This window comes from Podarcis liolepis (assembly GCF_965112155.1).
Source record: "Podarcis liolepis genome assembly, chromosome: Z".
NCBI classification, from domain to species: Eukaryota; Metazoa; Chordata; class Lepidosauria; order Squamata; family Lacertidae; genus Podarcis; species Podarcis liolepis.
This window is the reverse complement of record NC_139570.1, coordinates 24,755,748-24,778,096: the sequence shown is the minus strand read 5'-3', so window position 1 is coordinate 24,778,096 and position 22,349 is coordinate 24,755,748. Positions and strand designations below refer to the sequence as shown.

At 45.5% G+C, this 22,349-nt stretch overlaps 1 protein-coding gene across 1 annotated transcript in view; it reads right to left on the bottom strand.

The window, feature by feature from the left end:
* LOC310698178 (synaptotagmin-like protein 2) overlaps window positions 1-21,215 on the bottom strand; it is a 58,510-nt gene extending 37,295 nt beyond the window's left edge. The window contains exons 1-3 of the mRNA XM_083485030.1: window positions 20,855-21,215; window positions 7,112-7,662; window positions 3,154-3,305 (exon numbers count right to left, since the gene is read on the bottom strand). Coding sequence (XP_083341156.1) covers window positions 3,154-3,305; window positions 7,112-7,212 — 253 coding nt within the window. The 5' untranslated portion in view covers window positions 7,213-7,662; window positions 20,855-21,215. The remainder of the gene's footprint in view (window positions 1-3,153; window positions 3,306-7,111; window positions 7,663-20,854) is intronic.
* Between the last annotated feature and the right edge of the window lie 1,134 nt (window positions 21,216-22,349).

Sequence of the window (22,349 nt, the reverse complement as noted above, 5' to 3'; positions counted from 1 at the left end):
ATGCATCTCTGGTTTATTTGTGGGGCATAGGAATTTGTTCATTTTAATTTTTCCCCCAAAATATAGTCCAGCCCACCACATGGTCTGAGGGACGATGGACCAGCCAAAAGGTTGCTGACTTGTGCTAGAGCAAGGCGAGCCTGTCAATTACCCTGACACCGAGGTAGATAATGTCATTACCTGTATACTGGAAAAAATCTGCCTCCACTACACCACTGGAAAATACAAATGACTAAACTCTAAAAAATATTCCATGTGCTAAAGCACAGCCAGAATATGAGAATGAAAGTTAATGCATGTGGATTTTAGCTGGAAGGTATAGGTGAGAGAGCAGAAGCAGGAATAACTGCTTCCATCTTGTTTAAAGGAACCTGACTTATATCATCCTCTTTCCTACTTTTGGGGCCAGCAAAAACCGAAAACCATTATCCAAGTGTTTGGGTTTCTAGAGCTGCAAATGAAGCAAACTTCAGGCGCCCAAAACATCACTTTGAGTTTTAAACCTTCTTGTATGTTGTTTTGAGGTTCTTTGGCCATAACAATAAATAGAGAAATAATAATGTTGATAATAATAGTAATAATAATAAAAGTAGTATTGTCACCATTATAACATTCTTAGTCTCTTTTCTCAAAATGACCCAAGGTGACTTACAGGTAACATACCTAGCATGCTTCCTAACCACAGATTGCTATGATGACAAACAATGGTTAGTGCTCCAACAACAGGAATTAGAAATTATGAAGGTGGTTTCTGTAAGACACATGTGAGAAGGGAAAGGAAAGGATATGAGCTGTACACTGGCGACGAGGATGGGATTACAGCCAGCTCGACAAGGAGGCATTGGCACTTGTGGCTGGAGTGAAGAGGTTCCATGAATACCTCTATGGCAGGACTTTTGACCTCATCACTGACCACAAGCCACTCCTGGGCCTCCTCGCCGGTGATCGTCCAACTCCACCGGTCCTCTCACCACGCATGCTGCGATGGACTGTTTTCCTGGCTGCCTACCACTACCGGCTCATCCATCGCCCGGGGAAATCGATGGGCCATGCCGACGCCCTCAGCCGTTGCCCTCTTCCAGCATTTGTGGAAGACCCGGCTCCAGCTTCATCGCTCCTTCTGATTGAGGATCTTCCGGCAGCGCCTGTATCGGCTGCCACTGTGGCCTCCGCATCTGCCCAGGATCGCATCATCAGCCGGGTGCTCAACTGGGTGTGGAGGGGGTGGCCACAAGGGCCTTTTGCATCGGAGTTCCAGCCCTTCGCAACCAGACAACATGAACTCTCAGCTCATCGCGGCTGCCTGCTGTGGGGAGACCGCGTCGTGATTCCCCAGGGACTCCGTCAGCGCGTCCTGGAGTCTCTGCACGTTGGCCACCCGGGAATTGTCAAAATGAAGGCGTTGGCTCGGTGTTACGTCTGGTGGCCTAATATGGACGATGCCATCACTGCCTGGGTGTCCGCCTGTCAAGCGTGCCAGGAGTCGAGGCCTGCACCACCGGCAGCTAAGGGACACACCTGGGAGACGCCAAAGACACCCTGGTCGAGGGTGCACATCGATCTGGCTGGCCCCTTTCACGGCCGGACCTTTATGGTAGTGGTGGACGCCTATTCCAAATGGCTGGAGGTCGCCCTGATGCCCTCCACCACTACCGAAGCTGTCATCCGGGTGCTGCGAGGCCTGTTTGCAACGCATGGGTGTCCTGATGTCCTTGTCTCTGACAACGGACCGCAGTTCACGTCAGGCACGTTTGAGCGGTATCTTTTGGGACTGGGCATCCGCCATGCCCTAACGGCACCCTTTCATCCATCCAGCAACGGGCAAGCGGAAAGAATGGTGCGCTCGACAAAAGAGGCACTGGCGCGCCTGGACCGGGGAGACTGGCATGAGCGGGTCGCCGAATACTTGTTCGTGCAACACATCACCCCTCATGCGGCCACAGGGAGGAGTCCTGCTGAACTGCTTATGGGCCGCCGCCTCAGGTCACCGCTCGACCGGCTACACCCAGACTTTGCCGTGGCTGAACCCCCAGGCTGTGCCAACGCACCACGGTCATTTGTCCCAGGAAACCAGGTCTTTGCCCGGAACTATGTGGGGGACATCCCTTGGGTGCCAGCCACAGTAGTGGGAGTCACTGGACCTCGCTCGTACCAGGTGGCACTCGAAGACGGACGCTTGTGGCGACGGCACATAGACCAGCTTAGGCGCAGGGTTGCGGACTTGGACACTACCGAGGTGCCCCCAACTGCGCTTGCGGCTCCAGAAGAGACACGTACAGATGGCGAGGCCCCACCTACACCTCCCTCGCAAACTGCCAGCGTGGAGCCGAACCAAGCCGTTTCAGAACAGACTCAGACCACTCCACTTGCGGAGGCTCCACCCACAGCAGCGGATCCAGGGGAGTTGGTTCCAACGCCACCTAGGGTCGCACCACAGCCTCAGCGAGAACTGTGTGGCCCTCCGGACTTGGCTACCAGTCCCCGGCGGTCTGGCAGAGTTTCCAAGCGCCCAACGTATTTAAAGGACTATGTTGTTGGACAGGTATCACTGTTGGTCTAAGTATGGGAAATGTAACCGATATGCTTTTGTGCTTATTTGAACCATTACGCGTAGTGCTGTATATAAGGAAACCATTACGATTGTAACTAACGCCTTATCTCGGTGGGGAGGGGTGTTATGTAGTGTAGTTTCACCCTGGGCCAACAGGGGGATACTGTATATAGTTTTCACTCAGGTCTGTAGATAGTTTTCACTCAGGTCCGCGGCAGTTATTTTAGGCGGGAACTCTGGGCTGTGGTGGTTACAATGTTGACAGCCGGCTGCCTATAAATACAGGCCGGCTGAGCTGTTCTCAGTCAGTTTTTATTCCAGCTTACCACAATAAAGAGCTACTTGAAGAAATCGCTGTGCCGGCTGCTATGTCAACCCACGACTTAACAGTGTCTTTCTGCCATCCAAACCATGTTTAAGAGCAGGGTTTCCCAAAATGGGGGACTCCTGCTGTTTTTGGACTACAATTCCCATCATCCCTGACCAGTGGTCTTGCTTAGTTAAGGATGATGGGAATTGTAGTCCAAAACCAGCTGAAGTTTGGGAAACACTGGTTTAGAGGATCATCTGAACCATGCTCTGGCTTACTACTGTGTACTTACAGTCAAAGTTACTCTTTTTCTTTTTAATCGATGCTCGGAGTAGTTCTGGGCCTTCTAATGCCTCCTGGAAGCGCTGTGCCTTCACCTCATGGAACCATTGTCCAGTCACAAATTTCTTCTTCTTTTCATCCTTCAGTGAGCCTTCCAATCGCCTTAGCAGAAATGAAAAGGAAAATCAGTCCCAGAGCCTTGCATTTACACAGCACACACTCAGAGAAAACCTGCACTTTACCGCTGAATTGGAGCAAACAGCAATCTGTGGGAAATCTGATTGCCAATGCTCTGATTCAGTAGCAAAACATGTTGTTCCCCCCTCCCCCTAGGGAAAGCACCAGGACCAAAATAATCCAAAACAAAACCACTCGGATACAGATCTGGCAGCCATGAATGTCTGCCTAGAAAAGGGGCACAAAATGAAGTGTGGATGAGCCCTATGTGTCTAGGTAGTCTTGCCTAAAAAAAACACCACTTTTTTTTTGCAGGCGTCAAAAATAATCCAGAGAAACTGCCTACCTAATATCAATAAGCAGGGAGTTCCAGAGAGCTTGTGCTGCCAAACTAAAATATGTATTTCTCACAGAATATTATATCACACTTGTAAAAGTGCCAGTTTTGCAGTTGAAAGTGGTTGAGTGGGCAAATATATATGGTAAGAAAATCCTTCAAATAAAGCGGTCACAAGCTTCGGCAAGCTTTATATGTTACCAGCAACACCCTAAATTTGTCCCAGGAACAAACAGTAACAAATCATTTTATTTCTATTTTTCTACTGGCCAAGCCAAAGTCCTGAATTTAATAACATATCAGTCTGATTTTATTAATTTTGAACGAACATTTTACACCATTTTTTGTATGCCACTCTTTGATTAAGTGGTATATTAAGTGGTATATAAAGGTAAAGGGACCATTAGGTCCAGTCGCGGACGACTCTGGGGTTGCGGCATTCATCTCACTTTACTGGCCGAGGGAGCCGGCGTACAGCTTCCGGGTCATGTGGCCAGCATGACTAAGCTGCTTCTGGCGAACCAGAGCAGCGCATGGAAACACCGTTTACCTTCCTGCCGGAGCACTACCTATTTATCTACTTGCACTTTGATGAGCTTTTTAACTGCTAGGTTGGCAGGAGCAGGGACCGAGCAATGGGAGCTCACCCTGTCGCAGGGATTCGAACCGCCAACCTTCTGATTGGCAAGTCCTAGGCTCTGTGGTTTAACCCACAGTGTCACTCGCGTCCCAAGTGGTATATAGGTCTTGCTAAATAAAATAAACGAAAAATATATGGAGATGGTTGGGAGTGAAGCTTGCCATTGTGAAGCCACTCCCCCTCCGTCTTGTATGTACATTCATTCAACATGAAGAAAACGTCGGTCAGTGAATTATAACTTGTGTTCCTAAGCCAGAACAGAGTTTGCTAAGTCACTACAAACAGCTTACCCATAGGAAGATTTTTGCCTTTGGGGGGATATTCCAGACCATGTCTCTGATCGCTCAGAGCTACAATCCACCAGAGTAGCTTAACAATCAGTCCCTCTTCCCAGAGAACTCTGGGAATTGTACCTCTGCTTGTGGGTTTCTCACTGGCTGGCCCCCTTGAGAACAGGATGCTGCACAAGATGAACCATTGGTCTAATCCTGCAGACCCTTAACAAACTACAGCTCCCAAGATTCTTTGAGGGAATCCATTACAGTTAAAGTGGTATAATAGTGTTTTGATTGTACAGCATGGATGTGGCCCAATTGGAGAATGGCTGAAAATAAATTGGAAAAATTCCCAGCCCACTGCTAACTTAGGACTACAGTTGCTGTAAAATCCTTTGCATGAGTCTCCTAGGGCCAAATTTGTTGGGTTTTCTGGCGCCAAATAAAAAACATTTTGATTTGTCCAGGACGTGCAGCATGTCAGTTGGTTTTCATCGTCTCTCCTTCCACTTTCTCTGCTGATTTTATTGCTTTGACTTTTTATTGTGTTTCCTCTGCTCGGCTATTTTGTGTTTCACTGTTTTATACCGGTGTGCAAATATTAGACTTTATTGGAAGAAGGTCTAATAAAGATTTTCCCGCCAACAAGAAACATTCAGTTTTTGAAAGTAAATGAATAGGTTGGGAAGGTGTCGTTTGTAAAAGAGACAGTAAACCTCCCCCCCCCATCCCCCGGGCAGCCTTTGACAACCTGGTCCCCTGCAGGAACTACAACTCCCATCAGCCCCTGCCAGGCCTCTCTAGAGTCTAGATGTTGCTGGACTACAACTCCCATCACCCCCAACTATCAGGTATATTGGCTGGGGCTGATTGCAGTTGGTCCAATAAACATCTGGAGGAGAACAGTTGCTCGATCGCTGATTTGCAAGAATTCATGAAGCGGCAGCCATAAAGGCAGAGATCATCACTATTCCCACACAGGTCATTGAAAGCTGGTTTGGGCTAGGTCATACCAGCGCTATTTTTCTACGAAAAGAGGTGCTGGAACTCACCATGAAAGCTTCCCTTCTTCTCTTACAATGGCAATTGCACTGAGAGGTGCCAGAACTGAGTTCCAGCTTAAGAAAGCCTTGGGTCAAACTATTATTTAGTAAACCCTACACAAATCCAGAGTAGAGTCCCTAAGACGGTTGGATGGTACCTTGTACACCAAGCTGGTGCCAAACATATTGCTCTGCTTTCCTTTGGACCACATCAGCAAGACCAGGATGGCGGTCTTGTTGCCTGGGCAGCCAAGAAGCTCCAAACACCCTGCCTGGGTTTGTGCCCTGGGGAGGTCACTGCAATGCTGCTAAAGCAGTGGTTTGACTTCACCTCCAGAGGCGCACTCCACTGTCTTTTGAGACAGACAGATACTAACAACAATAAGGGGTCTAGGGCTGGGGTGTCCTGAATTAAAATTCCTACTCAAGCTGAGTAATCCTAGTCCCCTCTCTCTAAGCCTCCCCCTACCTGGTGGCGTAGGAAGGGGAGTGTGGGCCACCCCGAGTGTCATCATTGAGGATGGTGTCCACGGGGCCTGGCCTGCAGTGCGCCCGAGCCACACGTCTCTCCTGGGGAGCGACGCGGCAGCTTGGGCACCTGTAGGCTCCGCGCTGCCTGAAACAGCAACGTGGGGCTTGTAGACTCTGTGGAGGTTCTGTGCAGTGTGCTCTGCCCCAGCTTGCCCTACCCCGTGGGAGGCTTGCCCCGCCCCCGGGTGCAGGGCATTTGCGCCGCCCTGGGCTCCCAAGGAGCTAGCTACGCCTACCTCATAGGATTGTTGTGATAATAAAAGTAGGAGACACATACACTACCCCAAGCTCTTTGGAAAGGATGGAAGCATAAAGGTAGTAGTTTGGGGGGGGGGTTTCTTTTAGAAAAATGGACAGCTTCTCAAGCATGAATACGGGAAATTGTCCTTTTTCTCACAGCGCTGTATGCTGCTTCATTCACATTTCAAAAAGCAAACCTGCTATCACAGGGAGAATTGAACTCCAGGTTTTGGGGCACATACAGATTTTTGAGCAGGTACCATAGGTGCCACCTACTTTGGTCACTTCTCTCCCACTTCTCCCAGATCAGATCCCTACCAAGACAGAAGAAAGCATGTGCATGCATGCACACACACACACACACACACACACACACACACACACACACTTTATCTTTCCAGGGGATCTGGGTTAAAGCCAAATCCAGTGGAATGTGAGCTCAATAAAGCACATGGAAATAAAAGAAGAAATTGAGAAAGAGAATCACTTGAGCAGTACTTTTCAAGGCGCAGGGGAGGCAACCACCCTTACCAACTCATGAGCAAGGGGGAAGTGAGTAGGAGGGGTCAGAGGCTTCTTGGGTGCCAGGGGCAAATATTAAGGGTGCCACTGTGCCTGTGTGAACCATGCTGGTGACCCCGGCATCAACATCATCATCACCATCATCACTACTACAGGAAACTTAACCTCTCAGAATTTGTAAATACTTTGCTCTGACTTCTTACCTGATACGATCTCCATCTCTTTTCTTCAACTCGGCATCCCTCTGCAGCACCTTCATCAGCTTCCCATACTCCTCTTCTGTGAGAAAGCTGAGATCCAGCATCTTTCCCTTGGTGTTTTCTGTGCAATCAAAGCATTGGCACTTTGGAGGCAGAAGCTACAGTGGTGAGGGGCTCATGAAAAACCAGAATAGAGAGCCTGAAGGGATACAGTTTTTATGTATTGAGTCAGAATGTACCGGGAGCAGTAGGGAGCACTTTACTCTGGCATACCTTGGGGAAGAACCCCCTGCAGGATCCAGGCTACTGTTTCAAAGCACAGATCTGTTCTTCCAGGCTCTGGTCCTCTATACGGCATGCCTGTGTCAACCAAAACAATTGCAGCCTCCAGTGAGTTTTTCCTCCTTTCACTCTGTCCACGTGCGGGTGGAAGTGTAAATGAGTCAGCTTTCCCAGGCACCCAAATGAGAAGACAGGGCAGCTGTTGGATGCAGGAGAGAATTAAGCATCTGCTTCCTTCAGCTGAGAAGTCTGTCAGTTTGGTTCAGTTGCTCCTGAGAAGAGAGGAATAATAATAATAAAAAACCCATTGAGATGCCTTTTTAGATAAATGCAGTGATCGCATGTGAACATCAAGGATGTTTACTTACTCCTGAGCACATGAGCCTCGAGCAAGCAACACTGTGTGTGTGTTTAACTGTAAACAATCTCTCTGTTGTAGCAGCCTGAGAATGAGATATAATCTTCGCCTAAGTTTAGTTGCATGGAGAAACCAAGTGAGTAGGCAGGCAACACAAACTGCCTTAATGTTTTGTTTTTGTAGAGGAAAGACCCATTTGCTTCAGCCAGATCAAACTTAACTGTAAGAAGGAGGAAAGGGCATCTGCTCACTATGAGGATTACCAAGAAGAGCCTTGTAGTCAAAAGGATAACAAGTTGATTATGACACAATGCTAGCATATGTCAATTTGCAAGCTGCTGCAAGACTCCTTGTTGTATTGCAATTCAGGATGGGTGGGGGAGAGAGAGAGAAATTCAGTTCAGTTCACATCTGAAGGCGAACATACCCAGTTCACACTTTCCAAAACAATATGCAAACTGAAGCACAATCACAATTCAAAATTCATACTTCTCCACACTTTCGGATAAATGACAATTTATCCTAAAACACACATTTTCGCGTGGGATTTTGCAAAGCAATTTCCCTTGATATACGGTAATTCACGTTTGTATGTTACATCCACTGACATGTGCTTTTTAATGCACACTTCACCCTAGTGTATGCATTTTTTTGTTGGTAAACGTTACTTGGCTGCAGAAAACTTGCAAGAAAAAAAGGCAATGAAAATTTCGATGGCTGTTTGGGAAACTGCAAATGAAGGAGACTCAGCTTTACATTTCTTACTCATCCCTGATTCTATGGGCTTATTTCTGAGGACAGGATTTCACTCTATGCATGTTAACATACTTTTCCAGGACTAAGCGCCATTGGACAAAAGGGGAATTACTTTTGGGTAAATGTCATCAAATATAGAGCTCTCAGTTTAAGTTAAAAATTGTAACAAGTTGCAATACTTTACAATATTATTTTAAATTGTCACTATTTATTTATTTAGATAGCAACCGGCTCCATTAAAGGTCTGAACTATGTGTGCTAAAAAAGGTCCTACTATACATAATTCTGAGAAAACTCATCGGACCAAAAAATGCTGGGGTTTCAGGAAACCAGTCTTTTGGACCCTTCTTTTCAGTGCTGCTAAACTCACTGTATCCAGCTGGCAAAAGTAAACAGAGTCTGTAGCTGCTTGCCACTATGGTGTACATATTGTGCATTCAGCCATAAAGATGAGGCTTCTGTACACTTTGTGCATTTCCTGTGCTATATTTGTTCTACATGCTTCTGAGCCTCCAGAGGCCTCAGAAAAAAAAGAAGAAAAAAGAAGCCATAAAAGTTTTCATTGCAATCTCCTGTTCGCATGCTGTTGACTTAATAGCATCTGCAGGGCAAAATCACCCAGCCAATGTCATAAATACAACTGTATTTCTGTCTAGCAGTCACAGTGGGAGCAGCAGAGTCATTCCTGCTTGGGTAAAGGAGGCATCTGTTCCACCAAGGTACTTGCTTTGTCCCATTTCCTTCCATATTAGTACAGACAGCAGGCAGGGAGGTCTGGAACCTGCACTTTAAGTAGGATGCACTTCTCAGCCTGCACCAACTTTGGAACTCCTTGCCTATTAAGCAGGCACCACATGGGTACCTGTTTTTGACACCTGTCAAAAACTGTTTTGTTTAGGACAGCCCTCCAACCTATAACAATGTTTTGTATATTGCATTTGTTTTTAAAACTGTTGATCTGATCTATATTTTGATAATTTTAATATATCTGACATTTTGAAGTTCATTTGCAAATGCTTTTTTTTTTAAGAATACATTTTATATTAGTTTACGTAGACGACTTAAGGAGGTTATTTTAATTAAGTGGCATATAAATATTTCTATAAAAGTAAATACAGAGCAGCTATATAAGATGTTCAGTCCAGTGGCCAACCTAACACCTCTCTTTAAACAGACCTCTAAATCAATACATACCACTTTGTTCTAAAGCCCATTCTAGCAGTTAATAAATAATTGCTTTTCAAAAGAGAAGACATTTTAAATCTTGCCTGCCATGCTGAGATACATTTTGATCCCGCATGCTGCTAAGTAGCTCCTATTTTACCTCCCCATGTCCTTGTGTGACTTGACAGCTTGGCTTGCCATGAGTGCACAGCAGTACGAATGGTGAAACAATGGAATTACTTGAAAACATAGTACAATCCATTCTGCACTGAAACACCAAGTTGTTCCCAGCAGGGACTGAGCAAAAACTGATGCAGAAACAGATTCTGAAACTTTATGGCACTTGCAGGAGTAAAATGATAATAATTACTAATTCATTATATAACGACAACAATAGTGTTCCCCTACATATATAAGGCCAGCCCTACCATTAGGTAGGGTGCACTGGGTGATTCTGGGAATAATGAAAAGGTAGCAAAGAGTTATTATTGCATTTTCATTGCCAGGAAAAGGCACTTTTCAGATTTTCTGACTCAGGTTTTCTGACTCAACTTGACTGGTCCTGGGCACTGTGTGTTTTATTTTTTTTAAAAAAATATATTAATAATATCAATATATGACACTGCAGCAAAATCAATTCATGCTTAATATATCCATAGAAATCATTTAATCAGTTTTGTTCTGATTCCAATGGAAAACAGAGTAAGTGTTTAGTTTATTTTGAAAGTTATTAATCATTCAAATTCACTTCTCCCATGTTATTTACAACTGGTAATTTTGTTCATGAACGTAAGGTCCTAGATCTTCCTTAGCCACGGATCAGTTGTGGAACTGGCTAGCACTTTCCCCAATTTTAGCAACCATGAGCCAAGTCCCTTAGTGGTTTAATTAGCATATGGGATGTATCTCTCCTGGGCTGCTACTTCACATGCCTTAGAAGCACTCAAATCAGGTGTGTCTGTAGGTTGCATTTGCTGCCTTTCTTACAATACCATTATTTTCCCTCCCTCTCCCCAATATTTATTAATTGCACTACATTCTTACCATATATTGGCAAATATGTCCTTCTTTGTTACAATCCCTATATAACCTACCCAGACCTTAAGACCTCCTAGGGAAGTCCAGAAGGTGGTGATGAAGAAAAGGGGTCTTTTCTGTAGCAGCTCCCTATCTATGGAATGCACTCCCTGGGGAGGCCCACCTGGTGCCAACTTTGTCACTGTTTCAGTGCCAAGTAAAGATGCAGTTGATGGCTGTTCCTATAGGCAGAGTAGAGCATTGCCCCATCAACAACAAGTCCGGGGGTGGGGTGGGGTGGAACGGCCTGTCAACTTCCTCCTCCTTGTTCTAGGTACTGTCACTGTAGAACTCCTCAGGGAGGAGGATGGAGACGAAACTTGAATTAGCTAGCTTTGCCTGTCATTGGCTCTAGCTCAACCCACTGTCAGCTTCCCATCCTACCAGTTGTAATGAGCACCAGTCACTACTGCAAAGTTGTTTTTGTTTTCCTGGGCATTTGGAGAACACAAATGACTGGATGTTTTCACCTTGACTATGGGCTCATCCAGGCTTCCTTTTGTGCTGAATTTCTAGGCACAGGTCTGAACTTTAAAGCGCCATGTCTGAGTGCTTCCTCTACCCCGCTGCTTTCCCTACAAAATCCTTAATCTGAGAAACCGGCAATCTGTTTTGTTAGCAAATGGTGAATTGTCATTTGTTCCAATTCAGAGGCAAAGAGTGGGTTTTTGCTGGGAAAGCACCAGGGCAAAAACCCTCTCCAAAACCACACATGGAGATGGTGCTTTAAAGCACCGGGGGTGAGGGTGGTAATGTGGATGACCCCTATGAATTTTTATTCTTTGCTTTCAAACTTCATGTAAATCACTTCAGGGAAGTGGTGCATACAACCAGAAAACCTAACCTATCTTGTGCAGGACATGTGGTTGTTATGGGTAGATGTTGTGCTATGAGCCTGAAGAAAGAAAGAAAGAAAGAAAGAAAGAAAGAAAGAAAGAAAGAAAGAAAGAAGAGAGGAGGGAAAGGTACGTTAAAAATAAAAATCAAGGCCTCTACTGTGTTGGGCTTTTGCCCTCTCAGTTTAGTACACAACTGCCAGTCAATAGCATGACAAACTGTCACCTAGTTGGGTGCCCTGAATGGAATATTGTGCTGCTTGAGGCAAAGAACAAAATGGTGCCCCCTCAGTTTTGTCAGTTGCATCCAACAATGCACAGATCCCACTTGTGCAATAGGACTTCTGTTTCCCTCCAGCTCCCTAACTCTCCAGAGTTGACTTTGAAAGAATGTGGGAAGTTGAAGAGGACAGGAGAGGAAGAGGAGTTCCGGCACACAAAGGTGTCTTTTGTGCCAGTGGAACTTCAGCATTGGATGTAGCCCTATTTGCAGAAGATTCCTGGACTGGCCGTTGAATTTGAGACAGCGTCATCCAACACACTCAAGGCCAGGAATGTCATGTAGGTGATATAGAACAGGCTATGAATCACACACAGGTTTTCAAGGGTGGAAGCAAAACTCAGGTAGAGGAAAGTGACTAGCTGCAGAGAGCAGGGACTGCTCCACTGTTCTTACAGCAACATAGCAGCTCCCTTCAGTCATTTCTCTTGATGCGATGGAAATAGCATGGAGAGAGCAGGAACACATCCCCTGATGGATCTGTCCATATGCTGGGCCTAAAGGTCTGAATTAGGAAATCTGGCTCTTTTTGTAGGTCCCCTGTATGATTTAGACCCCAGAATGATCATGCTTCCCCCAGGGCATCCTGGGAACCGAAGTTTGTTACGGTCCTAAGAGTTGTTAGACCTACATTTCACAGAATGTTCAAGATTCTAAATCACGCATGAAGTCTATGGTCACATCTGCACCCTATATATTTAAAGCACTCTTGTACCACTTTAATTGCCATGATTTCCCATAAAGCATCCTGGGAACTGTAGTTTGTTAAGGATGTTGAGCGGTATTAGAGATACACCCTGCCAATTATCCTCAGAGATCTACAGTTTGGTTTAACAAACAGTCCTCCCTCCCTCTAGGATTTTGGATCTCTGTGAGGGGAATATGAGGTCTCCTAACAGCTTTCAACATCCTTAAACTACAGCCCTATTACTCTTAAAGTGGTATAATAGTGATTTAAATATAAGGTGGAAGCGTGGTATATTCACACAGAGAAGGCATCTTTCTTCAGTCCTTCGGCTCCAGTGAATGGGCAGCAGGGGTTGGGGCCACCGAAAATGGGATGGCAAGGGAGGGACCCCGCAAGTATTGCTCCTCCTTCCTCCTCACGTGATTCTAATTGATGGATGGGGAAATTAGTGGAAGGAGGTTATGTCAATGTACTTAAAAAATAGTAGCTGGTAGCTCCTGAGTTTCATACTCTCCCTCATAAATTTCTCTCCACTTCTGAGATGTGAAGGGGTACAGGTTTACTCTGCTTTAGCACCACCCACTCCCCATATTGAAGCAAAAGTTCTGAGCAGAGGTTTTAAAAACCTCTCATTTAATCTATTGCATCCTACCCAACAGGCCAAATTGTGAAAAACCAGTCGTGCACATCATCTCCAACCAAAGGTGAAAACGTCCATTATTGGCCAAAGTGAATGAGGTGTGCTTCAAACGCCTTAAAACTCCAGCTCAGTGTAGAAGGAATTGCTGAGCTGGCACACACTCACCAGAAAACAAAGAGAGCTGTGTGGTTTATCACAAAACAGCAGCTCTCCCCATTCCACCTGTGTTTTTTCACCCCGAGGGTCAAGGCCTGACTCTGTCAATATCAAGAAATAATCTCACCCTTCAGAAATGCTCCCCTGAAAGCTTTTATTGTTTCAGTTATCCAGCTTCAAGGTGGAAGCAATGCAAAAGAAGAAGAAGCAATTTGTTACTTCCAAGCTGTCAAGACTTCTTATTAGGTTACAACAGGTGGGACCTGCAATAAAATGTTCCAGCACATCCCCTCTTGTTTAATGGACGAAAGGTGGAAGGAGAGGCGTGTAGATCTGAAATGCTGATCACTTGGACTTTAGTGACTGGAATGTAGCCTACACTAGAAATTAAAAACTACATCCATTCCTCTGTCTACTTTTGCCCCCTGTCTCATCCAACACCAGCATGTGACAAACACACTCCTCTGAAGGTTCCTCACAGGGGACTTCATTCCTACACCATTTGCATGGATACAAAACGCTACTCAGAACCCATAATGACAGTGGAACATTAAGAGACTTAACTGCTGTAGTTTAAATATTTGGAAATAGTGTTGATTTTATAGGTGTAGCATGTTTAACCAGCCTAGGCCACCGGATGTAGCCTCTTCACTTTCCATATTGTTAGATGGAACAATGAGACACTGAACAGATCTCCAAGCTGTTGTCCTATGCAACACTGGAAACTGGAAAGTTCTATTTCCCGTGCCTCTGTTTTGCATACAAAACACACATTGGCTGGAATATGCAAATGATCTCCCTCAGTGGTTGAGTTATTGGAGATTAGAGAAGCCCTAGGTGCCCTTGGGTAAGTTCACGTCACCTGTGACCAGGAGACTAGCTCCTGGGAGCACCCACTGGAGTAGCACACCTGTAATGTGTGTAAATCTGATGTAGATTTTCAATTTTGTTGTTCTGTATGGGACAAAGACAATAAATTATCGTATTGTAAAGGTGCATGTCCTGCAACTGGAAGTGGCTGAACAGGCATGTATGTAACATCACTAGCTCCACCTCTGAGCCACTCAGTGCTTCCACCTCACAGGTTCAAAGGAGCTGACCTTTGGCAAGCAAAAGAGAACAAACTGAAACTGTAACTAGTGCTAAAAGTTATGCTTTGCATAGCATTAATCAAAGCCTTAAAAGGTTGCACAGGTGTAACAATCTGCAGTTGCTCAAGGTGAACAATCTGAAACAAGCCAGTTTATTCAACTGCACCAGCTGCACATCAGTCAGGATAATAGTGGTGCCTGCCAAATGGCAGCTTCCGTAAACTGTTGCCCCAATCTGTATCATCTCAACATGCTCCTTGAAAGACAAATGGCTCCATTTGGCATCACCTCCAAACATTTATTTGATTTCTCAGTTCAAGGGGACCTGTGCTTTACTCCCCAAGGTGTATTTACAGCAAGCTGACAATGGTCAGAATGGGCTTTTATTCACTCGTGTGACTTTATTGGAAGGTTACTCAAGATAATTTGCTGCTCGTTTGGTTGCGCTACAATCTTTCTGAGTTGCAGATAACACTATTGATTTATAGTGCAATCAAAAGTGAGGCAGCGACACAATGAGCACATTGTCCTTGCCAGGTGGAGAAAATTCATTATGTGCATGGAGAATACATTTTCTCAAGAAGAAAATCATGAAATGAGCCCTGTAATGAACAACAGGGAAGTGAGAGAGGCTGGGGCTTAAACGGCACCTTGTTCAGATAAAGACATCAAGCAGAGCTTGGGATAGACAGTCAGTACAGGATGAGACACTTAGTCTCATGGTCGTGGGTTTGAAGCCCACATTGAGCAAAGGATTCCTGCATTGCAGAGGGTTGGACTAGATGACTCTCATGCTACCTTCCAACTCTACAATTCTACAATCCTACGAAAGCTTTCTTTGTGCACAGTTTGACTGATGCATTGCAAGTACTGAGCTGGGAGGGAGGACTAAACCAGGGATGGGGACTGTGTGACTCTCCAGATGTTGCCGAGCTCCCAAAATCCATCACAAAGTACTCACTAGCCAAGCTGGAGGGGCTGATGGGAGTTGGAGCACAACAACATCTGGAAGACTACAGGTGCTCCATCTTATCATAGCCCTCCAAGCGTACTGAAAAATCTTGGGAGCAGGGCTGTTAGCCTCCTGCATCTTTGGAATCTTCTATTTGGACTGTGCAAGGAGAAGGGGACGACAGAGGACGGGATGGTTGGACGGTGTCCTCGAAGCTACCAGCATGAGTCTGACCAAACTGCGGGAGGCAGTGGAAGACAGGAGTGCCTGGCGTGCTCTGTCACGAAGAGGAGTCACGAAGAGTCGGACACGACTAAACAACTAAACAACAACATTTGGACTGTGATGCTCCACTTTCATTGAAGGAGCAAGGAAGGCAGAATCAAACAAACCTCACTGCAGAATCTTAACTCTTTTGAGAACAAGAAGAACTTATGCCTGAATGCAGTGGTGGCTGATGGGACTGATGGAATGCAAGACAGGACAGAGGGCAGGGCAGCTAAAAGCTAGGGGTAGGCAGAGCACACCTGACCCCCACACAGAATTTAAGTAGTGGTGATGGTGGGGGTTAAGAGAGAGAGCAAGGTTAGAAGCTGGGAAGGAGAAGAAAAAGAGGTTATGTATGAGAAAAAGAAATGCACAAGCAGTTGGGCGGCAGGGAGAAGGAGAGAGAGGTTAAGAGCAACAAACTCAAATCCATATGAGGGCAGCACCTTTATAAGGCCAATAAAAATTGGCCAAAATATGTCACAAAATAGCTTGCAAGCTTTTGCATTTCCCACAATGCTTCATCAGATTAGACTGTAAACAAAGGTAGGAGTTCTGGAGAACTCCCAAGCTTACACATTGATTTATAGCATTTTGACTGGCCTAATAAAAGTATTACCTTAACATGGTTTGTTTGTTTGTTTGTTTGTTTCCTGTTTCTTATGGGCCAACACAGCTATTTTTACTTTTCTATATACAGTGGTACCTCGGGTTAAGTACTTAATTTGTTCTGGAGGTCTGCTGTTAACCTGAAACTGTTCTTAACCTGAAGCACCACTTTAGCTAATGGAGTCTCCTGCTGCTGTCGCGCCGCCTGAGCATGATTTCTGTTCTCATCCTGAAGCAAAGTTCTTAACCCAAGGTAATATTTCTGGGTTAGTGGAGTCTGTAACCTGAAGCGTATGTAACTTGACGTGTATGTAACCTGAGGTACCACTGTAACTTGGAAAAAAAACCCATAGCAGCATATATAGAGTTCATGCACAGTCTCCCATCCAGATCTTGACCAGACCAGGTGCCTTCAGACCAAGTCCACCCTCCTCCTTTTATCGTTACGCACAAAGCCTTCTCTTGCCTCCCTGTCTCAGAACAGATTTGAGAGGAAGCGCTTAGGAATGCATTCCGCGAGCAAAGCTTTTCATTCAGGAATGCCCTTTCTGAATGGAAGCTTTGCTGCTTGGTTTGTTCTGGTATTTCCCATCACATACGTATCCCAAAGGCACGATAACTATGTTCGTACTCCCCCAGCTATTTCAACATCAGATTACAGGAAGAAGAGACATAACTGTGTATTTCAGATGGAAACTCCCACCCTGAACATTTTTTTGCTCCAGTTGTGGTTTTGATGAGAAAGATTTTCAATAAGCACACTTAGGAAGACTAGAGATGTATTTTAATTTTCAGGTTCATGGTTCCATTGTAATATGTAACAGGTGAAAGTCCAAGTCGTTTTGCTGCCTGAGACAGATTCGCAAGTGCTACCCAAAGTCAAGGGGAATGGTACATAAGAACATAGGCAGCTGCCTTATGCTTAGTCAGAACATGGGTCCTACCAGTCCTACCTGGAATCTGGAACCACCTGCATTGATGGATGGATGGATTATCCCACCTTTCCTCCAAGAAGCTCCAGATAGCATACATGGTTCCCCTCCCTATCCCTATTTTATCGTTACAACAACCTGAACAACTCCTGCAAGGGAGGTTAGGCTAACACAGAGCTCAAACTGAGTTCAAATAGGCTTAGAACATAAAAAATACGTAACTGCAACATAACAAAAGTAGTCATAAACAATAAATAAAACATCAACAAATACACAACCAAACTGAACAATTTCCACATAATTCCACAACATCTAAAATGAAGATATAACAACAACAAAAAAACAAAACAGAAACCCCAACAAAAACACAAAACCCCATTTTATGCTGGGAAATGTGTACTTGGAAGGACATTTCATGTGATCACTCCTATGATCAGTGTGTCTCTCTGTGTGTACATAATATTTGTTTGTATTTACTTGTTTATGATCTATGTTTCCTTCAGACCTTCGAGTATAAGATGACCCATACATTACATCATTATAATAATTTGAAAGTTTTATTTTGGGGGGGAAATCCAAAATCTCTTTATTATGTTCAATCAAAATCATCACAAAATAGCGTGCAATCTTTTCACTCCACCAGAACTCCTATTCGAGGTGAATGTTAAACAAGGAGGGTAGAGGGGGCAGGAAGGAAAAAAAGGTGATTTGCCACTGAAACCAAAATGTCTGCCTTTGTCAATGTTTCAATTCTGTTGCATAGTTGTAGAAGGGGCACAGCTATAGAGGCATAACTATGGAGGTTAACCTGGTTAAATTTGGATGCTCCTTATCCAAATTTTCCCCTACCCCTTGCAGCTGCAGTAATACTTATTCATTTATTCTCTACTCTTACGTTCACATCCCATCTTTTCTCTACACTTCTCTCTCTCTCTCTCTCTCTCTCTCTCTCTCTCTCTCTCTCCTTGTTATCCTTGCAACAACCCTGTGAGGTAGGTTAGGATGAGAGACAGTGACTGGCCTAAAGTTACCCAGTGGACCTAAAGTTACCCACTGGCCTAAAGTTACCCAGTGCTCACTTCGGCAGCACATATACTAAAGTTACCCAGTGGGCTTAACTGGCTGAGTGGGGATTTGAACCCTGGTCTCCTGGCTCCTACTCCAGCACTCTAACCACTACAGCACACTGCATAGGCGCCGACTCCATGGGGCCTGAGGGGGCCCGAGCCCCCTCAAAAATTCATTTGGGGGGGGGCTCTGCCCCCCCAATAATCTCGGGCGCCCCTCCAGCAGAGCGCCAACGCCACCCCTCCCGCAGCCCAAAATGCACAGGGTCGGGCTGCATGCCTCCTGCCCTCCCTCCCGAGCAAAAGCTCCACCCAATTTCCTTCGGAGCTGATTAATAGGCACAGCACGCTCTCCCCTATTCGCTCACGAGGAGGCGGCGCCACTTTATCTGCATATTCATGAGCTTATTTATTATTCATGAGCTTTCGCGGGCTCCCCCAATATTTTTTATAAGTCGGCGCCCCTGGCACACTGGCTCGGTTCTGCATCCCTTCTGATTTGGCTGTGAGAACTAGTCCAATCACAGCTCCCCACCAGTAACCTGTATATGTATGGTGGAAGCTCAGGCCAAAGGAGCCCATCTGGTCTAGCATCCCGTTCTCACAGAGACCAATCAGATGCCTCTGGGAAGTCCACAAGCAGGATCTGAGTGCCACAGTGTTCTCGCCACTTGTGATTTCCCAGCAACTAGTATTCAAAAGCATAATGCCTCCCTGGTATTCAGAGACATACTAAGCTTTAAGGGCAGCTTAAAAGGGTGATTTTCATCAGGACCGTGACTGCAAGGGATAGGGTTAAACATGGCTCCCTGTGCTTCTAAGTCCTATTGCTGATCACTTCTCATTCCACCACTATTCTTTAACTTCTAAAAAATTAGACCCGTTAATTGTAGTCATGTAATGTCACATGCACTACTTTAGTCTTTGCACATTTGCAATCAAGTGCCTGTCACATGCATAAGCAGTTGGATCATTTGAGGTATAGGCTTAAGAGCATATTAAGTCATATTTCCCTTGAGCAAACAAACCTGCAATGTATGATGACTGCATACACCTGGCATTGCCCGATGACAATCACATATTTGTCCCAAACCCAGAGTGGAAAAGCAGAAAGGAGGAGGATGTGTGAAGCAATCAAAGAAAGATAGGTCACACCTGAGCGCTGCTAAAATAAAGAAAATGCATCACCACCTGCCTCCCAAAAGGATAACGATCTGCATGAAGAACTAAGAGAATATTTGTAACTAAGAACTAGTGCCTGGGGTTTTCTTTTTCCTCCTCCCTCCCACTCCCTTTCCCTTTTCTTCTGTGTCTTTCAAACTGTAAGTTTGAGTAGGACTTTCTTATTACTGTATTCTTAAGAATAAGTTGCTCTGGGAGCCCCCACTTTTTTGCTGAAGGGGGATAAAAATGCTGTTCATATGCCAATTTTTTAATACATGCAAATTTTGAAGTAATAATGCTAGTCACTTGAACACCCAATATCTCACCATTCTGGGGATGGCTGTGACCATATGATCTGTGTACCTGTTCTATCTGCTGCCCAGGTGATCCCTGGTGATGGGCAACTTCAAGACTCTCCTTTTTAGAGGTTCTTTTTGAGGGAGAGGGGTGCTTCCAAGCAAGTGTGTATTGTGGGATGGGTGCTCATCCTCATGCATACATTTATATATATTTTTTGCAACAACTACACAAAGTCCTTGGGGTGAAAATGACAGACTGTATTGCACCCAGCTCCCACCCACCCCTTTCATCCAATTTTACATTTTCTGGGAAATTTTTGATAAGACATGTTGCCAGCAAACCATTTGCAATAGCTGAATGAAACTTCACAATATGCACACTTTCAAGACTGAACCTCGCTTGAAAATAGCAACATTTATATATACCTGAAAATTCAGGTTGCCTAATTATAGCTGACCGGGTGCCTATTGCACAACAAACCCAGTCCACCGCAAAAATTAAAATAAATACATCACCCTTTGTATTAAAGAAAATGATGGGGAAACTATGTTGTATAAGAACTGCTTTAGGCAACATGGTCTAGCCCCCGCAGCAGATAAACCAGGATGAAAATGTGCAATAAATAAACGGAACGTCATGAGAAAACGGGGAGGAAGTCCGCTTGAATTTTAAAACCGGGTCTGGACTGCCCTTCAAACAGAGGACTGTCTCTATAAAGTTGGGCACATGGTCCGGAATGTAAGAAAATGAGAGCCAATGTAACGGTGAAGAGTTTTGCGACTATGACTTTGGAGGAGGGAATTCGAATTCCCCACTCAGCCATGATGCCTGCTGCGTGACCTCGAGCCACTCACTGCCTCTCTCAGCCTAACCTACCTCACAGGGTTGCTGCGAGGATAAAATGAGAAGGAGCAGAACCAGGCGCAGGAGTTCGCGCTCATTGGAGGAGGAGGTGGGCTATAAATGCAATAAACAAGAGAAAGAAGTGGGGGCGGGGAGAGGAGGACAGAAGCAAGCTGGCAAATGCACCCCTGCTGGGCTAGGCGAGCTGGCTAGAAAGTTACCCGGCAAGTTTCGCCCGTGCCAGGCTGAACTAAGCTGGGCGCTCCCTTTCGCTGCTCCCTTACCTGGGCAGCTGCTGCTGCTACCGTCGCCGGCCAGACCTTCCCGATGCCGGGGAGGCAGCAGCTCGGTGGGTTGAATCAGCAGCAGGAGCGGACGCGCGCTCCCAAGTGCGCAAGAACACCCCTAGCGCTTGCCGCCGGCGACCAGCCTTCTTGGCAATAGCGCAGCCGCCTCTGCGCCTCTCGCCCTCTGCGCTTCTCCGCTCCTCCTCCTCCCAACACAGCCAGACCTAGCAGCCCGGCTGCAGAGGCGTGAAAACCCGGCCTGGATTCCAGCATCCAGACCTTTGGCCAGCACTCTATGCCTCTTTGTGTGTGTGTGTCGCGCGCGCCCAAGGAGCGAGCAACAGGCGGAAAAACCTGGGCTGGGCGCACTCCCGCTAAGGTGGGCTGGGATGCCAGGTCTGTGCAAACAAACAGTGCAACATTGAAGGCAAAGGAAAAAGCCCCGCTTCCATCTTTGGCTGTTTGGAGAATGGGCAGCGTTTCACAGACTAAAGTGGAAGTCGAGGATAAATAACTAAAGGGATAGTGGGGGGGGGGGGATAGGTGGTGGTGCCCCCTACCCACCCACCCTTGTCGGCATGGATCACTTGTGAGGCTTGGGTTGCAATGTTTTCAGTTTGCTGAATCATAGAATTGCAGAGTTGGAAAGGATCCTGAGGGTCATGTAGTCCAACCCTTTGCAGTGCAGGAAACTCAACTAAAGCATCTGTGACAGATGGTCACCCAGCCTCTGCTTAATTTTTTTCCTGAGAGAGACCGTTCTGCTGTCAAACAGCTCTTATTGTCAAAAAGTTCCTCCTGCTGTTTAATTGGAATCTCATTTCTTTTAACTTTAAGCCATTGGTTCGAGTCCTACCCCCTAGAACAGGAGAAAACAAGCCTGCTCCATCTTCCACGTGACAGTCCTGTAGATATTTGAAGATGACTATCGCATCTCCTGCCAGTTTCCTCTTTTCCAGGCTAAACACACCCAACTGCCTCCTAAGGCTCGGTTTCCAGACCCTTAATCATCTTGGTTGCCCTTCTCTCCACACATTCCAGCTTGTCAATATCCTTCTTAAACTGTGGTGCCCAGAACTGGATGCAGTACTCCAGGTGATATCATAATGATTTGTATTTTTGTTTGATACTTTATTATATTATTAGTTTCATAAAATTTATATACTGCTTGGGGGTGGGAGCTCAGCTTCATAGTTATGCTTTGTGGAGGGAGTTTCACTATCCCACTATTGCTTAAGGAAGTGAGATAATTGTTTTCCCCAAATAAGTGGGGGACATTCTTCCCTCACTCTTTTCAAGACACTTCTATTTTTTCCTGTTCCTCTCACTTTATTTTGCATTTCCTCAATTTCCTTCTCTTTCCTTCTTTGCCATTTTCCCTATCTTCTTATTTCTACCTGTTAATTCTTATTTTCTCTTCCCTCTTTCATGTTCTTTCTTTTGGTTACAAATAGTATGTGGTGGGTTGGCAGTGTGCTGTCTAGTCCGCCCC